Source organism: Eleutherodactylus coqui, chromosome 7 (genome assembly GCF_035609145.1).
Source record: "Eleutherodactylus coqui strain aEleCoq1 chromosome 7, aEleCoq1.hap1, whole genome shotgun sequence".
NCBI classification, from domain to species: Eukaryota; Metazoa; Chordata; class Amphibia; order Anura; family Eleutherodactylidae; genus Eleutherodactylus; species Eleutherodactylus coqui.
This window is the reverse complement of record NC_089843.1, coordinates 100,284,453-100,304,948: the sequence shown is the minus strand read 5'-3', so window position 1 is coordinate 100,304,948 and position 20,496 is coordinate 100,284,453. Positions and strand designations below refer to the sequence as shown.

Here is a 20,496-nt window from a genome sequence, read left to right as displayed (position 1 = left end):
CAAGGTATAAAATCCACACCTTGCTTCATATTCGGTGCCAACTATGATGAAAGAGTTGAAGGCGCCAATGCCAACTTGTCTTGTTCATTATTGTTAATGGGATGTTGGCCTTAAAGGGGTTTTACATATATACAGTTGCAAAAAAAAAGTAAGTGAACCCTTTGGAACCTACCTAGATGTCTGCATTGATAACTAATAAAAAGTGGTCTGATTGTTATCTAAGTCACAGTTATAGAGAATCCCAATCTAACTAAACTAATAAAACACAAACCTTATTTTATCTGAAGAATTTCTTAACAAAACTGACTGAAGAATAAAACTCAAACCGTTCTCATGTCTGTGAGGCTGCCTTCACACGAGCGCAAAACCCGTGCATTGCAGGATGCACATGACTCGCGTATATATGACCTCTATTCTTTTGAATGAGTCCTACACATGTGCGATGTTTTCCCTCACAGCGATGCTGCAAGGTAAAAAAAAATTGTTGCATGTCCTATTTTTTTTCCACATCCCTGAGAACGATGTGCACGCAAGTGTGTTATGTTTCGCATTGAATTTAATGGGAAACACTTGCCAATCCTCTGACGCATGGGAAATGAGTGCTGGAGGATCGCAATGTCCCAGAAGTGATGCAAGGCGTTTTTGCATTAAAATGCCTCGCATCAGAAGGGTAAAATGCATGTTAGAATCATAGACTGGTAGAGTTGGAAGGGACCTCCAGGGTCATCGGGTCCAACCCCCTGCTCAATGCAGGATTCACCAAATCATCCCAGACAGAAGATATTTGTCCAGCCTTTCTTTGAACACTTCCATTGAAGGAGAACTCACCACCTTCTGTGGTAACCTGTTCCACTCATTGATCACCCTCACTGTCAGAATGTTTTTTTCTAATATCTAATCTGTCTCTCCTCCCTTTCTTGGCCCGATATTGCTCTCGCCTGTGTGAATGTAGCCTTAGGCTGAATTTACATGGGCAATTTTTACTCGCATGTTCTGTCTGATTTACGAGATGGACAGAACTTGCATGTGAAAAAAACTCACTATTTTCAATGGGTTATACACGAGTGATTTTTCTCTCAGGTGAAGAGTCCAAAAATCACCCATAATTGCCTAGGACAGCAAAAAAAAACGCATTGCACTTGCATGTGAGTGCAATGTTGTTTTTTTACCATTTTACCTTGGGCAAGATGCAATTTTTTATTTTTTTAACCCCCCCCCCCCCATGTGAAAAATGCATGTACAGCAATGTAAATTGGCCGTTTTTTTAAACTCCAAAACGCAGATTTTTACTGACCTCCATTGCACTTGCCTGTGTAAATACAGCCTTATTGAACATATGGAGTAAACATTCACAGTGTAGGGAGAAAAAGTAAGTGAACCTCAGTGTTAATGATTTCTTCAAAAGCTAATTGGTCTAAAAGCACACGAAATCTGGTTACTGACAAATCTGTCCTTCTCGAGAAAGACTGGTTAGTGAAATCTATGCCTCGATACAAGCAACTTTCAGGAGATCTCAGAAAACGTGTTAGCGGCGCTGTAAAACGGTATTTTTACATTATTTCTATTGTGCAGATTTCTGTGTGCCAGAGTGGCAGTAGAAATAAATAAGAATCGCTACATGTTTCCATAGACATCTGCCTTCCATCCCTGCAACTGTAAATATCTAACCTACAAACAGATGTTTCCATTCCAGTATTAGCAGAACAAGTTGTAACTGATTTGGGTAAAGTTTTATCCTACCCCTTTTTATGCCGAGTTCAGTAGGACGGTACATGCCCTGGACCCAGCATAGTACAATATATTGGTGGCCGGTCTGTCCAGACATTTATAGACATTATGTGTTTGTGATTTATTCTTTTGATGGTTGTCTTGTTATTCGTGCTTGTATACTTGATGAGATCACTTTATTGTTCACTGCATGGTAGCTGGGCTATATTCCAACATCAAGCGTCCAAAATTGCAAAGACAGTATTGTGCTGAAGCACAGAGAGTTCAGTGAGAGCACTGCAGCCCTGTGAATAATCAGTTCTATACTAAGGGCTGGGATTTGGTCACTGTGAACCACATCTTTTTTGTGTGTGCCATCCCATTCTCAGTGTATAAGATAGTGTAGTATAGTAGAACAGTGATTGCTGGTAATAGGTAGTGTCTCTGTGGTGTATCAAAAGTGTAACATGGAAAATGGGGCTTTGATGTCCATAGCAGGACTTGTCATCCAGCTGAAAAGGACAATATACTATCAATCCGAATCGCCAAGAGCATCTTCTGCTTTGCTGATTGGCTGAGAGCAGCTGATTGATGGACAAGCTCACCATGCTCCTCCCACATGTTCTTTCCAGCTTGATGCCAGGCACAGTATAAAATATCAGTTTTAACCCTTTCCAATCCAATTTGTATCCTGGTTTTCCTAGGGGGCTTACTCTTTTTCTGCTGTTATACAATGGTGCTATATGCTGGCTAAAGCCAGTACTGAATGAGGTGACACATTGGATAGGCTCCGACAGCAGAGAGACTGGCAGCATACAGTAAGAGAACCCCGACGGACGTCTTCCAACATCGGGGCTGTGCAGCCTTAAATCATAATGTCTTTAGACGTCAGACAGTGGATTAAAAAGGGTTAAAGTGTGAACTCTTATCAGCAGGGGCGTAGCTAAAGGCTCAGGGGCCCTGATGCAAAAGGTGAGCTGCCCCCTCCCCCTTCTATTTGTATCTGTACCCATACCTAAACCATGCTGCACAGAGGCATAACTTGAAGCTTCTGGGCCCCAATGCAAAACCTGTAATAGGTCCCCCAACTATAATGCTTTATTCATAGTACTGGGCTGCCTATATGGAGAAGAGAGGCCTTATGGGCCCCCTAAGGCTCCTGGGCCCGGGTGCAACCGCATCCTCTGCACCCTCTATAGTTACGCCCCTGCTTATCAGTTTATTTTCCACTTACAGATACCATTGGGTAATGTGTCTCTTTTTCATGTAAACGATGCTTTGAGAAAGTTTTGTAAAAGAAAATAGTGGTGGTATTGGTATCTGGGGGTAACACTAGCAAAAACGTTTTCTCTGTATAGTTTTTATGCAGGCCCAATAATTACAGGGAACTCAGTGTGGCACATTTTATTAAAGGAAGCGCTAAAGAAACGTAGCATTGTGTGATAGAACTGCGTTACAATTAAGTTCTGATTTAATAGGAGATTATTCTGTAGAGAGTACATTGTGCAAAATATCCTGCTGCATTCTTTAAGTCTTGGGCCCAAACTAAGATTCAATAGTAGTAAGTGTTGGAAAACATAAGGCAGGTTCACACAAGACTTGTCTGTAATTGACCATGCCCAAAAGCGCATCGTAATAAAAATAAGTTAAAAATTTTTACCTTGAAGGCAAGAGAATGCAAGCTGTGGATAGTAATTATGCATAGGTGAGGTTATAACTCTACAGGGTCTAGAAAAAGTATTCCACCACTTGTATGTTTTATTGTGTAGCAACACCAAATCATTAATTAGATGTTTTTGACACCGTTCAGAATTGTAAAAGTGAAAATTATTGTAAAAGTGAATACATCTGGAGTAGTGTTAAGCAAAATTTTGAGAAGTTCGACTTGGTCGGCTCACCGTACTTCGTCAAAAAGTTTGATTGGGTCCAAGCTAGTTCGAACTCAGCCGGATCTTCAATACTCCTAAAACTGGTGTACAAGGCCGGCTGCACACAGGCATATTTGCGTTGTGGAATCCGGGGCAGGCATCCGCCTCCATATTCCGCAGCAAATATTGCCCATAGCAGGCTATGGAAAAACGCTTTTTGCTGCACACGAGCATAAACCAATTGTGATTATTTTTAAGCGGATTCAGCGCGGACTGCTTCCATTGAACTCAATGGAAGCTGTCCAAACTATAGCCCTTGCAGGTACCCGCGTCATCGCCTGGCGACGGCGCATAAAAAACAGGGATATTTTTTTTTTAAACTGTACTGTGGATGTCTAAGGGTTTGCCATTGCGGACCATCCACTGTACATAAAAGAAGAAGAAAAAACAGGTACGCATGGATGCTGGCTGGGTACAGGGTCTGATTCCACTGTGGGCTCCTGCATGCGGAATCCAACTTAGTCATGTGCAGCTGGCCTAACACTGTCTTAAGGGCTTATTCAAACGGGCGTATATCGGTCGGGTTTTCACACCCAGCCGATGTACGCTGCCCCTCTTTGCAAGGCAGAAGAGCCAGGAAGGGACAGGAGCTAGTGCACTGAGCTCCCACCCCCTCTTTGCCCTTCGCCCCTCTTTGCAATGAAAGGGGTGGGAAGGGGGCAGGGCTAAGTTCTGCCCCTGCCCATTGCAAACAGTGGCTAGGGGCAGAGAGCGAGTGGGAGCTCAGTGCACTAGCTTCCGTCCTGTCCCGCCTCCTCCCGTTGCAGAGAGGGGCAGCGTATATCGACCGGGCATGAAAACCAGACCGATATACACCTGTCTGAATAAGTCCTAAGAGTTATAAACGTCGCTCACGCTCCTTTTCCTCCTAGTTCTGTTGCCTTGCAGTGCTGAGGTTCTAGGTTCAAATCTAACGAAGCAGATGTTGTCATTGGTGAGATTTGAACGTAGGCCCCCCCAAGTGTTGCAAGGCAACCGTGCTAACCACTTTTTTGAAAAAGGAGGAGTTTTAATGGGTTTGGTCAAGTTAAACCACTTGAGGTTCGGGTTCTCACCGAATTGAACTTTTTGCAAAGTTCAACCTGAAACTGGGTTTGACTGTTTCAGTTCGATCAATACTGTGTGTGTGTGTGAATAAAGGGTGATATGAACAGAGTATATTTGTGATATAGGAACATTTCTTTAGACTTTTGGAATAGGAAAATTTTGGTTAAAAAAGGTAGAGCAAATTGTGGTGTGAACAGCAGGAATGTGAGCTCCATATGTCTGAACAGGGTCAGTTTTTTAGATTATATACTCATTTAAAATACAGTTTCTGATTTAAAGCCACTTGATTTGAATTGCGAGTCACTAATATGTCTTATTATTCCCACCATGAGTTGTCGATGATTTCTTATTTCCCGCTCATTCTATGCAGACTTTTGGAAGAATGAAGTTTCTATCTTTTTACTGGCCTTCAGACTGCACCCATAAACCTATATTTTCTGGGGGGTATCTGCAGAAAATTTGGATGCTGCTACAGTTCTGATGGTTATTACTAGAACACTTTGAATAGAGAGAAGCTGCTTTCACATCCACGTTGGAACCTCTGTTCACAGGTTTTGTCGCAGATCTGGCACAAATTACCGGAAGCAAAAGTCCGGCATGCAGGACTTTTTTGTCCGGTAAAAAGCCGGACAGCTGAACGGAACCCAAACAGACCCCAGCCATAGTCAGTTAGATTACATCATAGTATGGAATTGTTATTTATGCAGTTTCCTAATATATTCTTTACATTGGCTGCAATATATAGCTGCAGATTTAAACTTGTGCTATGTGTACAAAAAAATATTTGCTAGGGGAAAATTGGATTATTTAGAAAATATGCAAAATCCGATTATGTGGGAGTGAAAACATACATAAGCAATTGATGTTACTGAACGTGAAGCATCCGGCCAGCACTCTGTATTTCTTTTCCCATGTCGTTCTGTATAGAGCTGTATGTATAGAGAATATAACGGACATGGATATTGCAAGTCACTTTCATCTCACTTTACTTGGCCTACAGACATTTCCTACTTAGGGGAACAGTCATTGTGCATTCAGCTTTTACATTGGTGCTGAAAATCTCTAAAACAGTGGAAGTTGTCATCTCTGTGTTATGCGGGTCTTTCATAGACTGTGGCCTGGCATGAGCTAAAGCATGGTGCATTCTCAGCCCCCTCTGGCAGTAAAGAGATTCACCGAGAGCCTATTTCCTATAAGCAACAACAAAAGTTAATGGACTCCGTAAAATACATGAATGAAGGTGGATTTATATCATCTACTCCTAGTAGCTTTAAAAAAACGAAACCAGTTTGATCTTGTCCTGAAATAAGGTAAATGTGTGTTGCATTTAATTAAATATATTGCAAGCCATGGGCAATACACTATTGGTAGACCTGTTACTCTTACTTTGGACTGTATTCCCATGAAAGTCTTTCCAAGCATCTTTATAACTATGATATCTCTTATACCTGTTGTGGCGAGTGCAGTAAAATAAAGCAAAATTCTCTAGTGAGATAAGTTAGTCTCTTTTAAAGTGAATCTCTGTTTTTGTCTCAGCCAGAGATGATCACCTACAACCTATAGGTATTAGTGTTTCTTGACACCACCAGGAAGAACCCAAGCAGGCAGCGGCACTGTGACAGGTGTCCCCACAGACGTGCACCACTCTATGCTTCCTCTTCGTGTCCCCCTGCGGCCAAAGCAGGCGGCAGTGCTGTGAGTGGGTCGCACTCCTCTGGCAGCATGGCTCCCAAATCGGCTCCCCCGCAATTATCCTTAATTCCCCGGCTCATAGCTGCTTGCAGGACCTTAGCTTCTTAAACCTATCAGGAGCTAGGGGTGTGACAGGGGCGTTACTGCAGTCAAACCCCTAGCTTCTGGTGGTGTCAAGAAACACTAATACCCAACCTATAATCTGGGATCCCATGATGCCAATTTCTATAGGCTCTTTCTATAGAAAATGATACCTATGAACTTGTACATGGTGATAGAAGGGTTTCTGCCTTCTGTATAAATCTACACTCCATCTGCTTGTTCTTGTAATATACAACACAATTTATGTACTCTACTATGGGGATGGAGTAATGAGTAGATCACACTTTGTGGGAAGAAGGGTTTAGTACAGCTCCTCGGTACAAGAGCTTTCATCACCAGCCCCTTGGGTTGATTGCGACGGAATTCACCTAGCCTGGATAAAAAAACTGAATTGTAAGCTATTGCTTGGTGTTATACTGTAATACTACATTGTCATACTTGCTTTGGTCTCCATCACTGACAATCGAAATGTAGACTGCATCTCTTTTCTGCCAATATGTTCGCTGCTCAAAACGTGTTGGTACGGTAGTAGAATTATATGCTACATACGCTTGTCCTCCTGAACTGCTCTGAAGCTCTTTCAGCAGGCAAGGATTTAAAATCTCCCCCCCCCCCCCTGCTGAAAGGGCTTTATCTGATTGGCTGAGCTCTCAGCCGATCACACGCAGCGCTCAGCCATTCATTGAATGACAACTGAGCGCTGCCTGTGATTGGTCACAGTGCTCAGCCAATCACAGGCAGCCCTTGGCCATTTATTAAATTCAATAAATGGGTGAGCATTCAACCAATCAGATCCAGCCATTTCAGTAGATGGGGATTTAAAATCCCCGCCTGCTGAAAGAGCTTCAGAGCAGTTAAGGAGGACAAGTGGCTAGACGTGCCTGAGCCCCACAGTGGCGGAGAGGCAAGTAAATGTTTTTTTACAGCAGCTAGGGATGATTTTCAAGGAAGGGCTTATATTTTAAAAAAACCACGGCAGGGGTTGCCGACAGGCCATTGCTTTTAATGGGGCCACCGGCAGCAGCGGCAGCCCCATTGAAAGCAATCGTACACTGAGCTTTATTCACGCTTGTTTTTGCACGTACGTGGATGCGCAGTTTTGTGTGCACCTATGTACATGCGAATACACACATGCGAACGAGGCCTTAATTGCAGTAGCAGTCTGAAAGTCCTGTAGCAGAAATTACTTATTGCTTCCCAACTTTGTATTATATCCCATTCACAAAATTGTTTTGGTAGTTTGCTAACAGATTCTCTAAAAAAAATCCTACAGGTGGCTTTACAACAGACAACTACCGTCCAAATAGTCGATTTGATAGGGTGAATTTAAGCGACAGTTTTCCAGTGAAACACAGCAAGATGAGTGATAATTTGTTCAGTAGTTATTTAAGTTTATTTCAGCTCGACTAAAAATAGTCGCTGGTTGGTTGATTGATTAATTATTGCCTGGTGTAAACAGGTAATTGTTGTCTTTTAACGATTGGCCAACAATGTTGCAGGGAGGTGTGCGCTTGTTCGGCGGGCACCTCTCACCAAATGCTAATTGGCTCTTGCCTTTTCTTGAATATTTTGCTCTCCCACTTAACAATCTTTCGTTCCCAAAAAGACAAATATGTGCAAGTGATCTTCGACTGAACTGGTCCCTGCTGGTCTTTAAACACTTGCTTACTTCTAATAATACCTCTGATGAACCAAGGCTCGAACAAAAAAAAAAAAAAAAAGTCCTTGCATACACAAAGAACGGGGGCCCCAGCACCATTTATTCAGTCGAACTAGCGAGTAAGCATAGCAGCGAGTTCGCTTGCAGACCACTTGCATGTATTTATGTGCATTCAGTGGACTCTGCAACCAGTGAGATTGCATTGGGGACAAGGGTTCAGATTTTCAAATACACGCCCAACAAAGAACATTACATGCCTTAACTAGTTGAAAGATATTTTGGCTCATGTTAATACTCCCAACAATTGATTCAACAATCACAAGATTACACAAGGGAACAATCATAAAATATGTATAAAAGCACGCACAGTTCTTACACTTCAGAGGTTATTCAGATGATAGTTGTCCCATGTAAATCCACCCTAAGGCCGCATGCACACGAGCGTTCCGGATTCCGCTAGCGGATTTTCACGCGCGTATGGTACCTAAATGTGCTTGCGGATAGGTGCGGATGCGTGAAAAATCACGCGCGGATGTGTTGCGGAAAAAAACGCGCAGAAAAACCAGCAGACACCCCTTATTGTAAACCCAACCCCTAGAGAACTGCCCATTCCTTGGAAAACAGCTTAAAAACCAACACCCAGACCACGTTTTGTCCCTCTTGCTTGTGCAAGCACCGTTAAATTATTCTGGCAACATGCTTTCACCCGGTGAGCAGATGTCTTTGTGGGCATGGTTGATCCATGTAACTTTTTTCAGGTGCTTCTCCAGCGTGACTTTATTTCAGTCACTGCAAAAAAATTCACAAGAGGAATTCATTACTACAGATTTTGCGTTCTTACATCCTGCATTGGCAAGAAATACTACCTATCTCCCTCTACACATTGCGGGTGTCTGCTGAACAAGGCTATTAACCCAATAAATGCCACTTCAGTGGCACCAGTGGAAAATACAACTGTTCCCGCAAAAAACAAACAGGGAGGCCTTAGTAACTTGGGCGCATCCTGGCGGCTGATGCACCCGTCTTCCTGCACAAGACGGCCGCAATGCAGGATGGACGTCTTTCCACAGAGCTGGAGGACAGAACACAAGTCCGGCAACGGAGCCAGTCATGTGCTCTTTTCTGCCAGCGTTGCGGAGAGTCGCCCGTCCTGCAGTGTGACCGTTTTGGTATCGCTGCATCCGTAAAAGTCTGATCTATCAAAGTAATGTATGATTTACCCTGCACGGTGAATGTGGTAAAAAAAAATAAAGAAACTACGCCCGAAATGCACTTTTTCGGTCACCCTATTTCCGAGAAAAAATGTAATGAAAGGCGATCAAAAAGTCAACTGTATGCGAAAATGGTACCAACAGAAACATCAGGACATGTCGCCAAAGAAATAAAAAAGTTATTGCACGCAGAAAATGGACACAGAAAATAATTTTAAAAAATTAAATATCTTTAAAAAAAAAATACAAGTACTACAGCAAAAAAAATACTATATAAGTTTGGTATCGTAGTAATCGTACTGACTAGAGATGAGCGAACGTACTCGGATAAGCACTACTCGTCCGAGTAATGTGCCTTATCCGAGTACCGCTGTACTCGTGCTGAAAGATTCGGGACGTGCTGCGGAGCGGGGAGCTGCAGGGGAGAGCGGGGAAGAACGGAGGGGAGATCTTTCTCTCCTTCTCTTCCGCCCGCTCTGCCCCGCTCCCCGCTGCGACTCACCTGTCAGCAGCGGAGCGCCCCGAATCTTTCAGCACGAGTACAGCGGTACTCGGATAAGGCACATTACTCGGACGAGTAGTGCTTATCCGAGTACGTTCGCTCATCTCTAGTACTGACCCATAGAATAAAAATATCAGGTCGTTTTTGTTGCACTTTGCGCGCTGCAGAAACAGGACGCACCGAAAGATGGTGGAATGTCTTTTTTTTTTCTCTCCGATTACAATTTTTTAAAGGTTTTTCAGTAAATTATATGGTACAATAAATAGTGCCATTGAAAAATACAACTCATCCCGCAAAAAAACAAGCCCTTATACAGCGACGTCGATGGATAAATAAAGGAACTACGATTTTTTTAGGGAGTAGGGGGAAAAAAAGGAAAAAAGCAAAAAAGCTCCGTCACTAAGGGGTTAAAAGTGGGGATGGAAAAAAGCACAATAAAAACAAAAGTAAAACTGCTTGGCCACTAAGGGGTTAAAATGAAAAAAAAGGACATTTGACGCAATAGCGAATAATACTCACGCAAGTTCTTCTTTTCCGCTTCTATTGCGTTTGTCCAGGCATCCCCATAAACCTGAGCGGAGAGTTGAAGCCAGGATTGTTCCTTTCGATTCTTGTTTAAGTACTCTGGGGAGTTACTGTCCCATATGCTAGGGAAGTCCTGCATCATTGCGACAAGTTTGCCCATGTCGATCATTATTCGTTACGCCTGGTGGCTTGTGGCTGCAGGCTGGTGTCTGCTGGCTGCTGTCTGGTGGATGAGGTGACTGGAAGGGCAGTGCTGCTGCTGAAATTTGCCTGTGAAGCTCTGCTGTGTGTTGGGACGCCTCCTACCATGCCTACTTCCTGTAGTCATAGCAACCAGTGACTCCATCCGCAGCTGCACTGCGGATGTACTGCGTGAAAAAACGCACCCATTCACTTGTATTGGAGGCTTCACGCGCAGAATCCGACCCAAATTAGAACAGGTCGCAGATTTTTTCACGCGCGTGAAAAAACGCGATACAAATCCGTCCGTCTGCGGACAACTGCGGATCCTCATAGGAGTATATTGGCTGCGGTCTGGGGCAGATAATGTGCCTAAAATAACGCGCTGGAAATTCCGTTCGTGTGCAGGCACCCTAAGCCTCCAAACTTCTCAGCAGTCCAGTAATATGTGTGGATCTGTCTCTTAGGGCTTGTTCAGACGAGCGCTGTTTTCACACTGTTGGCAGCGAGAAAAGATTGTGTGAACAGGCTACTTCATGGTACTTGAAGTTGCCCATTCACACGATCCGAGGTGCGTGTTGCGTACTTTCAAGCCTCTCATAGGAGCCTACAGAAAGCACTTGGAGTAGACATGCAGGTTTGTCCTATCCTTTGTTAGATGTGCTGATTCAGCGTGCCCAACATTCTCTCATGTGAACACTTCTATAGGAACCTATTTGTTCCTATTAGAAGCGCGTTCTGTGCGCTGCTAACAGCGCGAAAACAGCACTCGTCTGAACGAGCCTAAACAGTAATTCCAATAACATACTCCATTTTAGCAGTTCTTTATTATAGGTGGGCTTTGATATGGTTACTCTCCGATACATTTTATCTCCTGTCATTCTTATATATTGCTACAATAGAATTCTGAGAAATGTACTTTCAGGTTTCACGGTGAGCAATGAGCTGGTCCCACCCTTTACAGGGATGCTTTGCAAGCAGTGGAATATTGAAATTGTAATTACAAAGCACATTACACTAATTCCTTATTCCCACGCCTAGTGCTTGTAAATTATTCTAATCCTCTCCTCCAAGAGCAGCCCACATAACATTTCCTTCCCTGGCCCTGCTTGTGTATTGCTGCAACTTTTAATGTGAATGAAAGTATTCAGCAGGGAGCCGTGGATTTGTCACTTGTACGATGAAATATTTCCATGTAATCCATGACTGTGATGCCTGGTGTATGAGCGATGCAGGTACGTTATGTGTATGTTCTCACGGTCAACACTGCTTATGACTTCATTTCTTGTTCTGCGCAGGTGATGTTTCGCCCATCAGTATGTCTCCAATCAGCCAGTCACAGTTTATTCCTCTTGGGGAAATCCTTTGTTTGGCAATCTCAGCTATGAACTCTGCAAGAAAACCCGTCACGCAAGAAGCACTAATGGAGCACCTGACCACCTGTTTCCCAGGTAAGCTTCAGCTTTCTGTGCACCCGTGTCTTGCTACTTCTCTAAATCGTCGTCTTCATGTCACATTCGAGACATAGAAGTGAGCAAACCTGGTAAAAGGAGATTCTCAAAACTAGGCGACCTTCCTAGAGCATATTTTAACCCTTTAAGCTTTTTTTAAAGACTAGCAATTTCTCAAAGTTTCCTCGTAGTTTTTCCATCCCTATAGCTTTTTTTTTTTCTGTCGCCATAGCTGTATGAGGACTTGGTTTCTTTGCAGGAAGAGCTGTATGTTTTAATAGTACTGTTTAATGTACTTTAAAATGTATTGACAAATTTTGTGCTTTGCTTTTATGTTCACGGTGCAGCAAAAATGACGTGTTAATTTTATTCCATGGTTCAGTACAAATGTGGCAATACTAAGTTTATGCAGTTTTTTAATGTATTATTACTTTGCAAAATAATATGACCGTTTGCTGCAACTGTGGGGGCTTGTCTTTTGTGGGGCGACTTTTATAGTTGTGGCAGAGCTTATTTTTTGGGGGGAGATCTGTAGTTTTTATGCATACTATTTTAAGTGATCTTTGATCACTTTTTATTCAATTTTTTTTAGGGCATGGAGAGCCCAAAAAACGCAAAGGTAGCATTATATATATTTTTTTCTTACGACATGAATCATATAGGATAAATTAATTACTTATTTTCATAATTTGGACTTTTACGAACTGGGCAATACCAGTTATGTTTATTTTTATTTGGAGAAATGAGAAAAGGGATTTTGTTTGAATTTTTAATACTTAAAAAAATGTATTACTCTTATTTTTATGGTCTTCCTTAGCTCCTGCGGGGCCTTGAAATTGTGATCACTTGATCACTTCTGTATAGCAGTATATTTTACATTTCAATGTTAGTCTATTAAGCCCTGCTATAGCTAGTCTTCCCTATGTTGCGGTTGCCATGTGAACCCACTAGTCCTCCCTTCCAGCTGGCTACCTCAATGTGCTGTCAATTGTGACAGTGGCATCCAAACCGTTAACAGTCACGTTTGGTGCTAACTTTGATTGTGGCCATTGCAGGCGGATGTCAGCTGTCATAAACAACAAACACCTGTGGGTATGGAGCATGCTCGGCTCCTGAGCCTGCTCCATGCATCTACCATGACCGCTCACTGTACATTTACAGCGGGTGGTTGTTCAGGGCTTTAACAAATTATAATCCTGATGTATCGTATAATCTTCACACAGATTTAGGCCTGCTGATGCTCACAGGACTTGCATTAAATATGCCCACAAGAAAAATTGCAGCATGTCGTATATTGGCGCGTATTACATGAGCATACACGCCAAGATAGTACATGATGACAAGCAGCACACAGCCAGTTCACAATATCATTGCGTACTGTCTGAATGCCGCACGCGTATATCTCATAGTCTGCACACTGCAAGATACGCTCGTATGAGCCTGGCCTTAGTATGCTTTAGCACAGTGAATATCCAACTGTAAGGCACCCCCTACCCCAGTTTACTCACCAGGGGGTGGTTTTGATAGGATTGAAAATGCGCTCTTCTCTCCCGCTGCATAGGCCTCTACCTGGCTGCAGTAACATCTACTTTTAATAACTTTTTCTTTTTTTGCACTTTAATTCTACCTGGTTCAGGAGGCAAATGAAAGCCTAATGACACAATATTTTAATTTTAACATGGGCTTTTACCAGTAGTCAGACCTCATAAGGTGCTCCCCCGTAGATCAGGCCATGCTATATCCATCATGATTTCTAGACACTTAGGGATCATTCCCACAAACAAATTTTGCTGTGTATTACATGCGTGTTATAGGTGGTTGATGAAGTCAATAAAAGTACATTGATTTTCATTGATCCGTTCGCGTGAGTGTGTATATACATTGTGTGTAATACGCATGTGAAAAAGAATGCAGCATGTTCTATTTCACCAAGTATTACATGCGTACAGCCCTATTGTTTTCTATGGGTTGCGTATTCAATTCTGTACATACGCAATACATTGCATATGTGCAGCGTTTAATATGCAACACCACTATGAGACAGAGCGGGGAATTTTTAAAAATTGGCACACTGCGCATGACGGCGTGCGTGAGTGAGATACGTTGTTATGCGCAGTGTAAAATCACTGCTATAGGCATGCTTATCCTTCTTTCTAGACTTGGGAGCATCAACTGTTCATCCTCAATTTTTTTCTAGAAGGTGTTAGTCACATTGACCTTTGGCCATAGCAGAGGATGTTACTTTTCACAATGTCTCTGTCCACAGTTCTGCATGTCATGAAGCAATTTTTTTTTTCTAGTCATGCATGCCGTATTGGCCCTGCAGCTGCTATGGACTCAATGAACGGGAGCTGTGAGCGTTGTTTAGCTGGTTACTCCACCTACACAGTGGGCACACTGCCCTTCTGCCCTCCCAAGAGGCAAACGTTCAGCATCTTAGAACTTTTATCTTCTGACCTTCCAACCAAAAGTGTAGCGTTCCATCAGCAATTACTACTTGTAATTGTCAAACTGAGATGTGATGAAACCCATTCTTACATGACCTAGAGGGGAATAATACTATTATCATAAATGGGGATTTATGGGGGTTTAATCTTAGTAGGGGGATATGAAAAAAGTATTTTTCTTGCTGATACACCAGATATTAGAGGTTTTGTGAGTTGTGCGTTTTTGTCTTTAACTGCAGACCATTGTGAAAAAGAACATATAGTCACCAGCTTCCACCCCCGCCACCCCAGCGCCACATCTCCCTTTTTTCTTCGCCAGGCTCTGTTTACAAGCTGCATTGATGACATACCCTATAGGCTGCCTTCACACAGGGTGGAAATGCTACTGTAGCGTCTACAGTACAATTCATATGGATGAGATCTCTAAAATCTCCTTCACATGCTGTAGAAAATTCCCACAAAGAATCTGCAGCGTTTTTGAAAACCGCTGCAGATTCTAAATCTGCTGCATGTCTATTTATGCTGCGGAATTCAGTCCTTGAAATACAAGGGTTACATCCCACAGGAGATCCGCTTAAAAAAACCCTGCACCATTTAGGCAGGGTTCACACGGGGCGTATTCCCGTCGGAAATCTCGCGGTTTGGCCGCAGCAAAAACTGCGAGATTTCCGCCGGGAGAACCGCCGCGGTTTAAGCCGCGGCGGCTTTGAAGCGGCTCGGCTGCTTGCTTTTCCGTTGCGGCCGGCTCTCCCATAGAGGAAAGCACCGCCGTGACATAAATAAACAAAAAAACGAAAGTAAACAGACATGCTCAATCTTTGGAAACCGCGGCTGCAGCGCCCGCAGCCGCGGTTTCAACCGGATTTACCGCTGCGGATTAGCCGTCCCGTGTGGACGAGGTTTCTGAGAAACCTCGTCCACATGGCTGGCTAATCCCGAGATTAGCAGCCATGGGCGGTTTTGCCGCAGGCAGATCTGCTGCGGCAAATCCGCCCTGTGTGAACCCAGCCTTACGGTAGGTGCGGATTATGCCACTGCGGTTTTCCATTGCAGAATGCCCGCACATACACACTGACCGCTGCAAAAAACATAACTCAGAAAACTCCGTAAAGTACAATTTTTTTTGGGCTACGATCCTCAGTAGTGAACTCTGTGCAGCAGTAAAAGCCAGAATCACTCTGCAGCCCTAGAAGTGACATTTCTTTCCTTCCTAAATACTACAGGCTTGTATTACATTTAATTAGCGTGGATTAAATCACTAGCTACATTCCAAGTGAGGTTGTAGGATAGTTAAGACAGGGAAAGAAATAGTTTCCTAGAGAGGGACATTTTCACAATTCTCTCCCTTATTTCAGAGCAGAACAGGAATCAAATTACTTTTGTACCTGAAGAGATATCACAGTCTGCTTCCTAATGCAGACCTAGGAACAGCTGGGGACGAAAAACAAGAAACCTTGCTCAGGAATCCATCTTAATCTTCAATTCTCTTTTATTGCATTCACGTGTTACTTCAAACAAGCTCGCTCACCTTTTCAACTCACTCCTTCACTCCTCTCTGCGCTTCCTCTCCTCTCCTGGGTGACTGCGCTTTACTACCAGTAGACCTGGAAACCTATAGCCTTGAATATGTGTGCAATAAAAAAGGGAATCTTAAAAAAGGATAGGTGCTTCGGTTAATGTATTCTATTTTATTTTCCTTTACAGATAAAACCAAACTCAAATTATTCTGTATCAAGCCCTATATAACCATAATGGTTCTAGTATACCTCTGGCTTAGAGGCATTCAGGATAATACTGTATATTGGTGTAGTGCATTACCTAAGGGACCTTTCACACTGGCCTTAATTAGGACGCACCGCAAGCGGAAGAAAATTCTGCACAAAAGTTTGCAGGCTACTTGCGGATTTTGATACGGAATTGAAAATGACTTAAAACCTGCCTGCAATTCCGCATCAAAATCCACAAGAACTGTGGAATTCTGCAGCTGCAGATCTGGATGCGTCCTTTATCCTAATTCCAGCCCTTGTAAAAAGGCCCAACAAGTTCCTAATATATTCTCAGTAGCGGGGTTGATCTACCAAAGTGGGAAAACTCAATTAACTTCAAAATACTTGTAGTCCATAAACCGCATCTTGGATATTTAAGGAAGGTCAATATTCTGAGCCCCATAAGTATTCAGCAGCACTTTGTAGGTTGCCGACAGGCTTTAAGGGCAATGGCAGTGAATTTCACTCCCCTTCAACTATCCTGACATTGGAAATAGTGAAAACACCAGGTCAGTCGTGAAAAGTGTCTGAAAATTTTGTTAAGTGGGTTGTGACTCTGAAGCTTAGCCACTTTCTGACACATTCATATGTACTATAGAAAGTGGAGTAGAGGATTCATAAATATGGAGTAAATGCATTGATAAAGCTCATTTGTCAGAGAGGTTTACTAAGCAAAATTCAAAATAATTTGTTGCACTAGCCGTGCCAAATTTATAATGTGTTTTAAACACTTTTAGAATAAGGGGTGTGTTGTTTACCCATTAAGGACCAAGTGCTGTAAATGTACGGTGCTGGATCTTGGGCTTTAATCCCAGCCAATAATAAAATATACAATGCAGAATTAAAGCTCCTGCAATCTAGCTGGAGCAGGTTGGCTGACTCGGAGGAGAAGACAGAAGTGATTCTGCCTTTTCTTTTGCAATCTACATAGTGCTTTATGAGTGCTATGTATGGAATAGAGGAAGCACAAGTGCTGTTTACTCTATGGGACCTGGCGATCACATTAATTGCCAGAAACAAAGGAGTTGTCCACTTGTAAACTACTGATAGATTGTCCTCAGGATAGGCCATCCATAGCAGATCGGCAGATGTCTTCTGATCAGCTGTACCAACTCTCCTGACCTAGTCCCCACCCTGAGACTACTCCCATCATGTACACTCCCTGCCCCCGTGCCCCGCTGTACCACACCACCCCATACTGACTGAGCTCCCCATGCTCCAAAAGCACTGCAAAATAAGTTGGCGCTATATAAATAAAGATTATTATGATTCACTGGGCTGCTGCACTCAGGTACGTCCCACTGCAGGGGCATGACTTGGTATTGCAGGCCAAGATCCCATTGGAATAAATAGGAACTTTGATTGCAATAACAAGTTAAGCGATTGTAGTGGGAACGGTCTGTTTATGGCGAAAATCAGCTCCATGCCTGAGTGCAGCAGCCCAGTGATCAGCTGATCAGCATTAGTCCCAGGTTGCAAGCCCCACCAATCTGCAATGCTTTCATTGACTAAAAGCATTCATCCTACAGCACTATGGATAAACCTGCCCCAATGGCTTAAAATGATAGATTTTGATTCCCCTTTCACATGCTGCTTTATTCTGCCATTTTGCCTTCACTATATAGCGAGCTTTTCATTGTTTGAGTTAATTTTTTTTTTTCTACAACTGGATCCAGATGCGTTTCTTTTTCTTTGCAGTATTATAAATCACATGTGCATTTTTCTCTATCGTGGTGTAGTTGTACAAGAATAAAAAAATGCTGCTGTATTTCAAAAAACAGTGCCGAATCTTTTCACTTAAGTGGAGCTGAGCTGCAATACAAGACACAACCCATGGACAGGTGTGGAGCTATTTCTAAAAGAAAGCAGCCATGTTTTACTAAGGGCTTATTCAGACAGCTAAGTCCTGCCCAGTCCCACCCCCTCCCATTGCAAGCAGTGGCGAGGGGTAGAGAGTGTGCAGAGAGGGCGTGGGAGCTTGGTGCACTAGCTCCCGGCCAGGCTGCCTCCTCCCCTTGCAGAGGGACAGCGTATATCAGCCGGGCGTGAAAGCCTGACCGATATACGCCTGTCCAAATAAGACCTAATACTGGAAAACCCTCTAAAGGGGGTCGTACCAGAATTATAAGTTAACCCCTATCCACTGGATAGGGGATAACTTACTGACCAGTGGTGGTCTCACTTCTGAAACCTCTGCCAATCTTCAAGAACAGGGGTCTTGTGTTCCCCGTCTTCCTGCAGTGGAGACTGAATGAGGCGCTGGTCGCGCAAGCGAAACACCGTTCCATTTATTTTCATTGGGACTGCTGAGGTATCCAAGCGGCACCTGCTCAGGTATTTCCGTCACTCCCATTAAAATGAATGGAGGGAGTGCTGACTGCATGTGCGGCCAGTGCTCCATACAGAGTGACGCCACTGCTGGGGACGTATCGACCCCCACAGTGACAGGAGAACAGGACATGGCAGGACGTTCTGAAGATTGGTGGGGGTCTCAGCAGTGAGACGCCTACCGATTAGCAAGTTATCTCTTATCCTGCGGTTAGGGGATAACTTGAAATTCTGGTCCGACCCCTTTAAGGCTCTGTTCACATGAGTGTTTTTATGTTTTCTCCTACTATTTTTGATGGCAAAAATGCTGTATTCTGCAACACTGTCCTCGCTGTAAATAAATGATGGAATCCTTACAGAAACCTAACGGACTCTAGTATAAGTCAATGGGGTCTGTCAGGATTCATTGAGATGCTTTTCCGAACTTTTAGAATAAGTCCTAAATAGCTACATTGTGGCTGATAAGTGCCGCACCCATAGTGGCCTTAATCTGGGAAATTTTTCAGGTCCTCAAGGAAATGGAAGGTGTTAAATATTCCTTGTAGTAAAATGGTGATGTAATGGTCTATTCCTGACACTGCGCCAGCGGAGCCGTGTGCTATGCAGCCTTTTAGTTGTCCAGCTCAGCTTTGGCCTTGATTGGTTAAATCAGCCATATTTCTATTATATGAGATTATATTTTAGGTCTTATATAATGCAGCCTTTTACCGCAGTGTGGATCCGTGTATTGCCACATATGGCACCAATATTTGCCTGCGCACGACAGCGTATCTCATGCCCAGGCTTCCTGGTTTCATTTTTTTAAATGTTTAATTTTCCGCTTTGGCGCTTAGCGACGATGTGTATAAACGCCACACTTACGCAATGTAATTGCACATGTACAGCAATTTGTACGCACCCATAGAGAACTAGAGGGCTCGGTTGCACGTAATACACGGTAAAATAGAACATACTGCTTTCTTTTTTACTCGCGTGTTATACGCAATGAAAAACCGCTAGTGTGAGGGTAACAGCGAAAATCAATGTATTCAAATTGCCGCGATGTAACATATATTATACGCACGTACATCGCAATTCAGATGCGCTCGTATGAGCTCCGTCTAAATCAGTGGGAACATCTGAAGAAAATTATTTTTTCTCTAAAATGAGCAAAATTGGCCTCTACTTCATGTTTGTTTTTTTCTTGCCTTCCTCAGGATAAGGGCACATTCACATATGTATATTTTCTGTCCGTATTATGTCTGTATTTTTTATGAATGTAATATAGACAGCTTAAATCCCATTGATTTGCATTTGGGTATTCAGACATGTTTTTATGAGTGTTTAAAAAAATAAAAATAAAAATAAAAATCACAACATCCTATTATGATTCGTACCATAGATTGAAGTCATCCGTTAAAGTCTATGGGATTGCGTCAAAACAGAGCAAATACGCAGTTGCATGTTTAAGTAGGATACAGTCTTCGACGCGGGGTCCACAAGCATTTATGCGTCCAGATAGGCCCAGTAGTGTGGCTGCTGACACTGCACAGGGTGCTGTACCCAATAGTGTGAACTGTAGCATAGTCATTAGACGGCCATCGTGAGGGCTGGCAGCCACAGGTGTGGTAGCGAAGTCCAGGCAGAAGGTTAGGGCAAACAGCAAGCACTAGTGAAATCCAATAATCAGAGCCGAGTTCAGACATCAGAATCGTTGGGAGTCAGAACCGGAGCAAATACTAACGAGGCCTTTGTTACAATGGCTGTTGCAGACCAATTGCTCAGGCCTCCTGCATAGGGGGAGGATGCCCCAGAAAGGGGTAAATAAAGAAGAGTTTGATTAGGAAACGTACTTGCCCGAAGAGGTGTGTTTTTAAGTCACACTTAAAACTTTGGATATTGGTGATTAACATCACCATTGTTGAGCCCCAGAGAACTAGTGCAGCTCAAGAAGTCTTGGAGATTGGAACG

At 43.1% G+C, this 20,496-nt stretch overlaps 1 protein-coding gene across 3 annotated transcripts in view; it reads left to right on the top strand.

Moving 5' to 3' along the window:
- Window positions 1–20,496, top strand: part of STOX2 (storkhead box 2) — a 137,460-nt gene that overhangs the window by 69,471 nt on the left and 47,493 nt on the right. Inside the window, exons 1-2 of one of the 3 annotated variants that reach the window (XM_066573478.1) lie at window positions 11,661–11,789; window positions 11,853–12,005. In XM_066573478.1, the coding sequence (XP_066429575.1) occupies window positions 11,735–11,789; window positions 11,853–12,005 (208 nt within the window). In that variant the 5' untranslated portion in view covers window positions 11,661–11,734. Of the gene's footprint in view, window positions 1–11,660; window positions 11,790–11,852; window positions 12,006–20,496 lie in introns of those variants that run through there. The other 2 variants (XM_066573480.1, XM_066573477.1) reach the window with 2 other exon arrangements.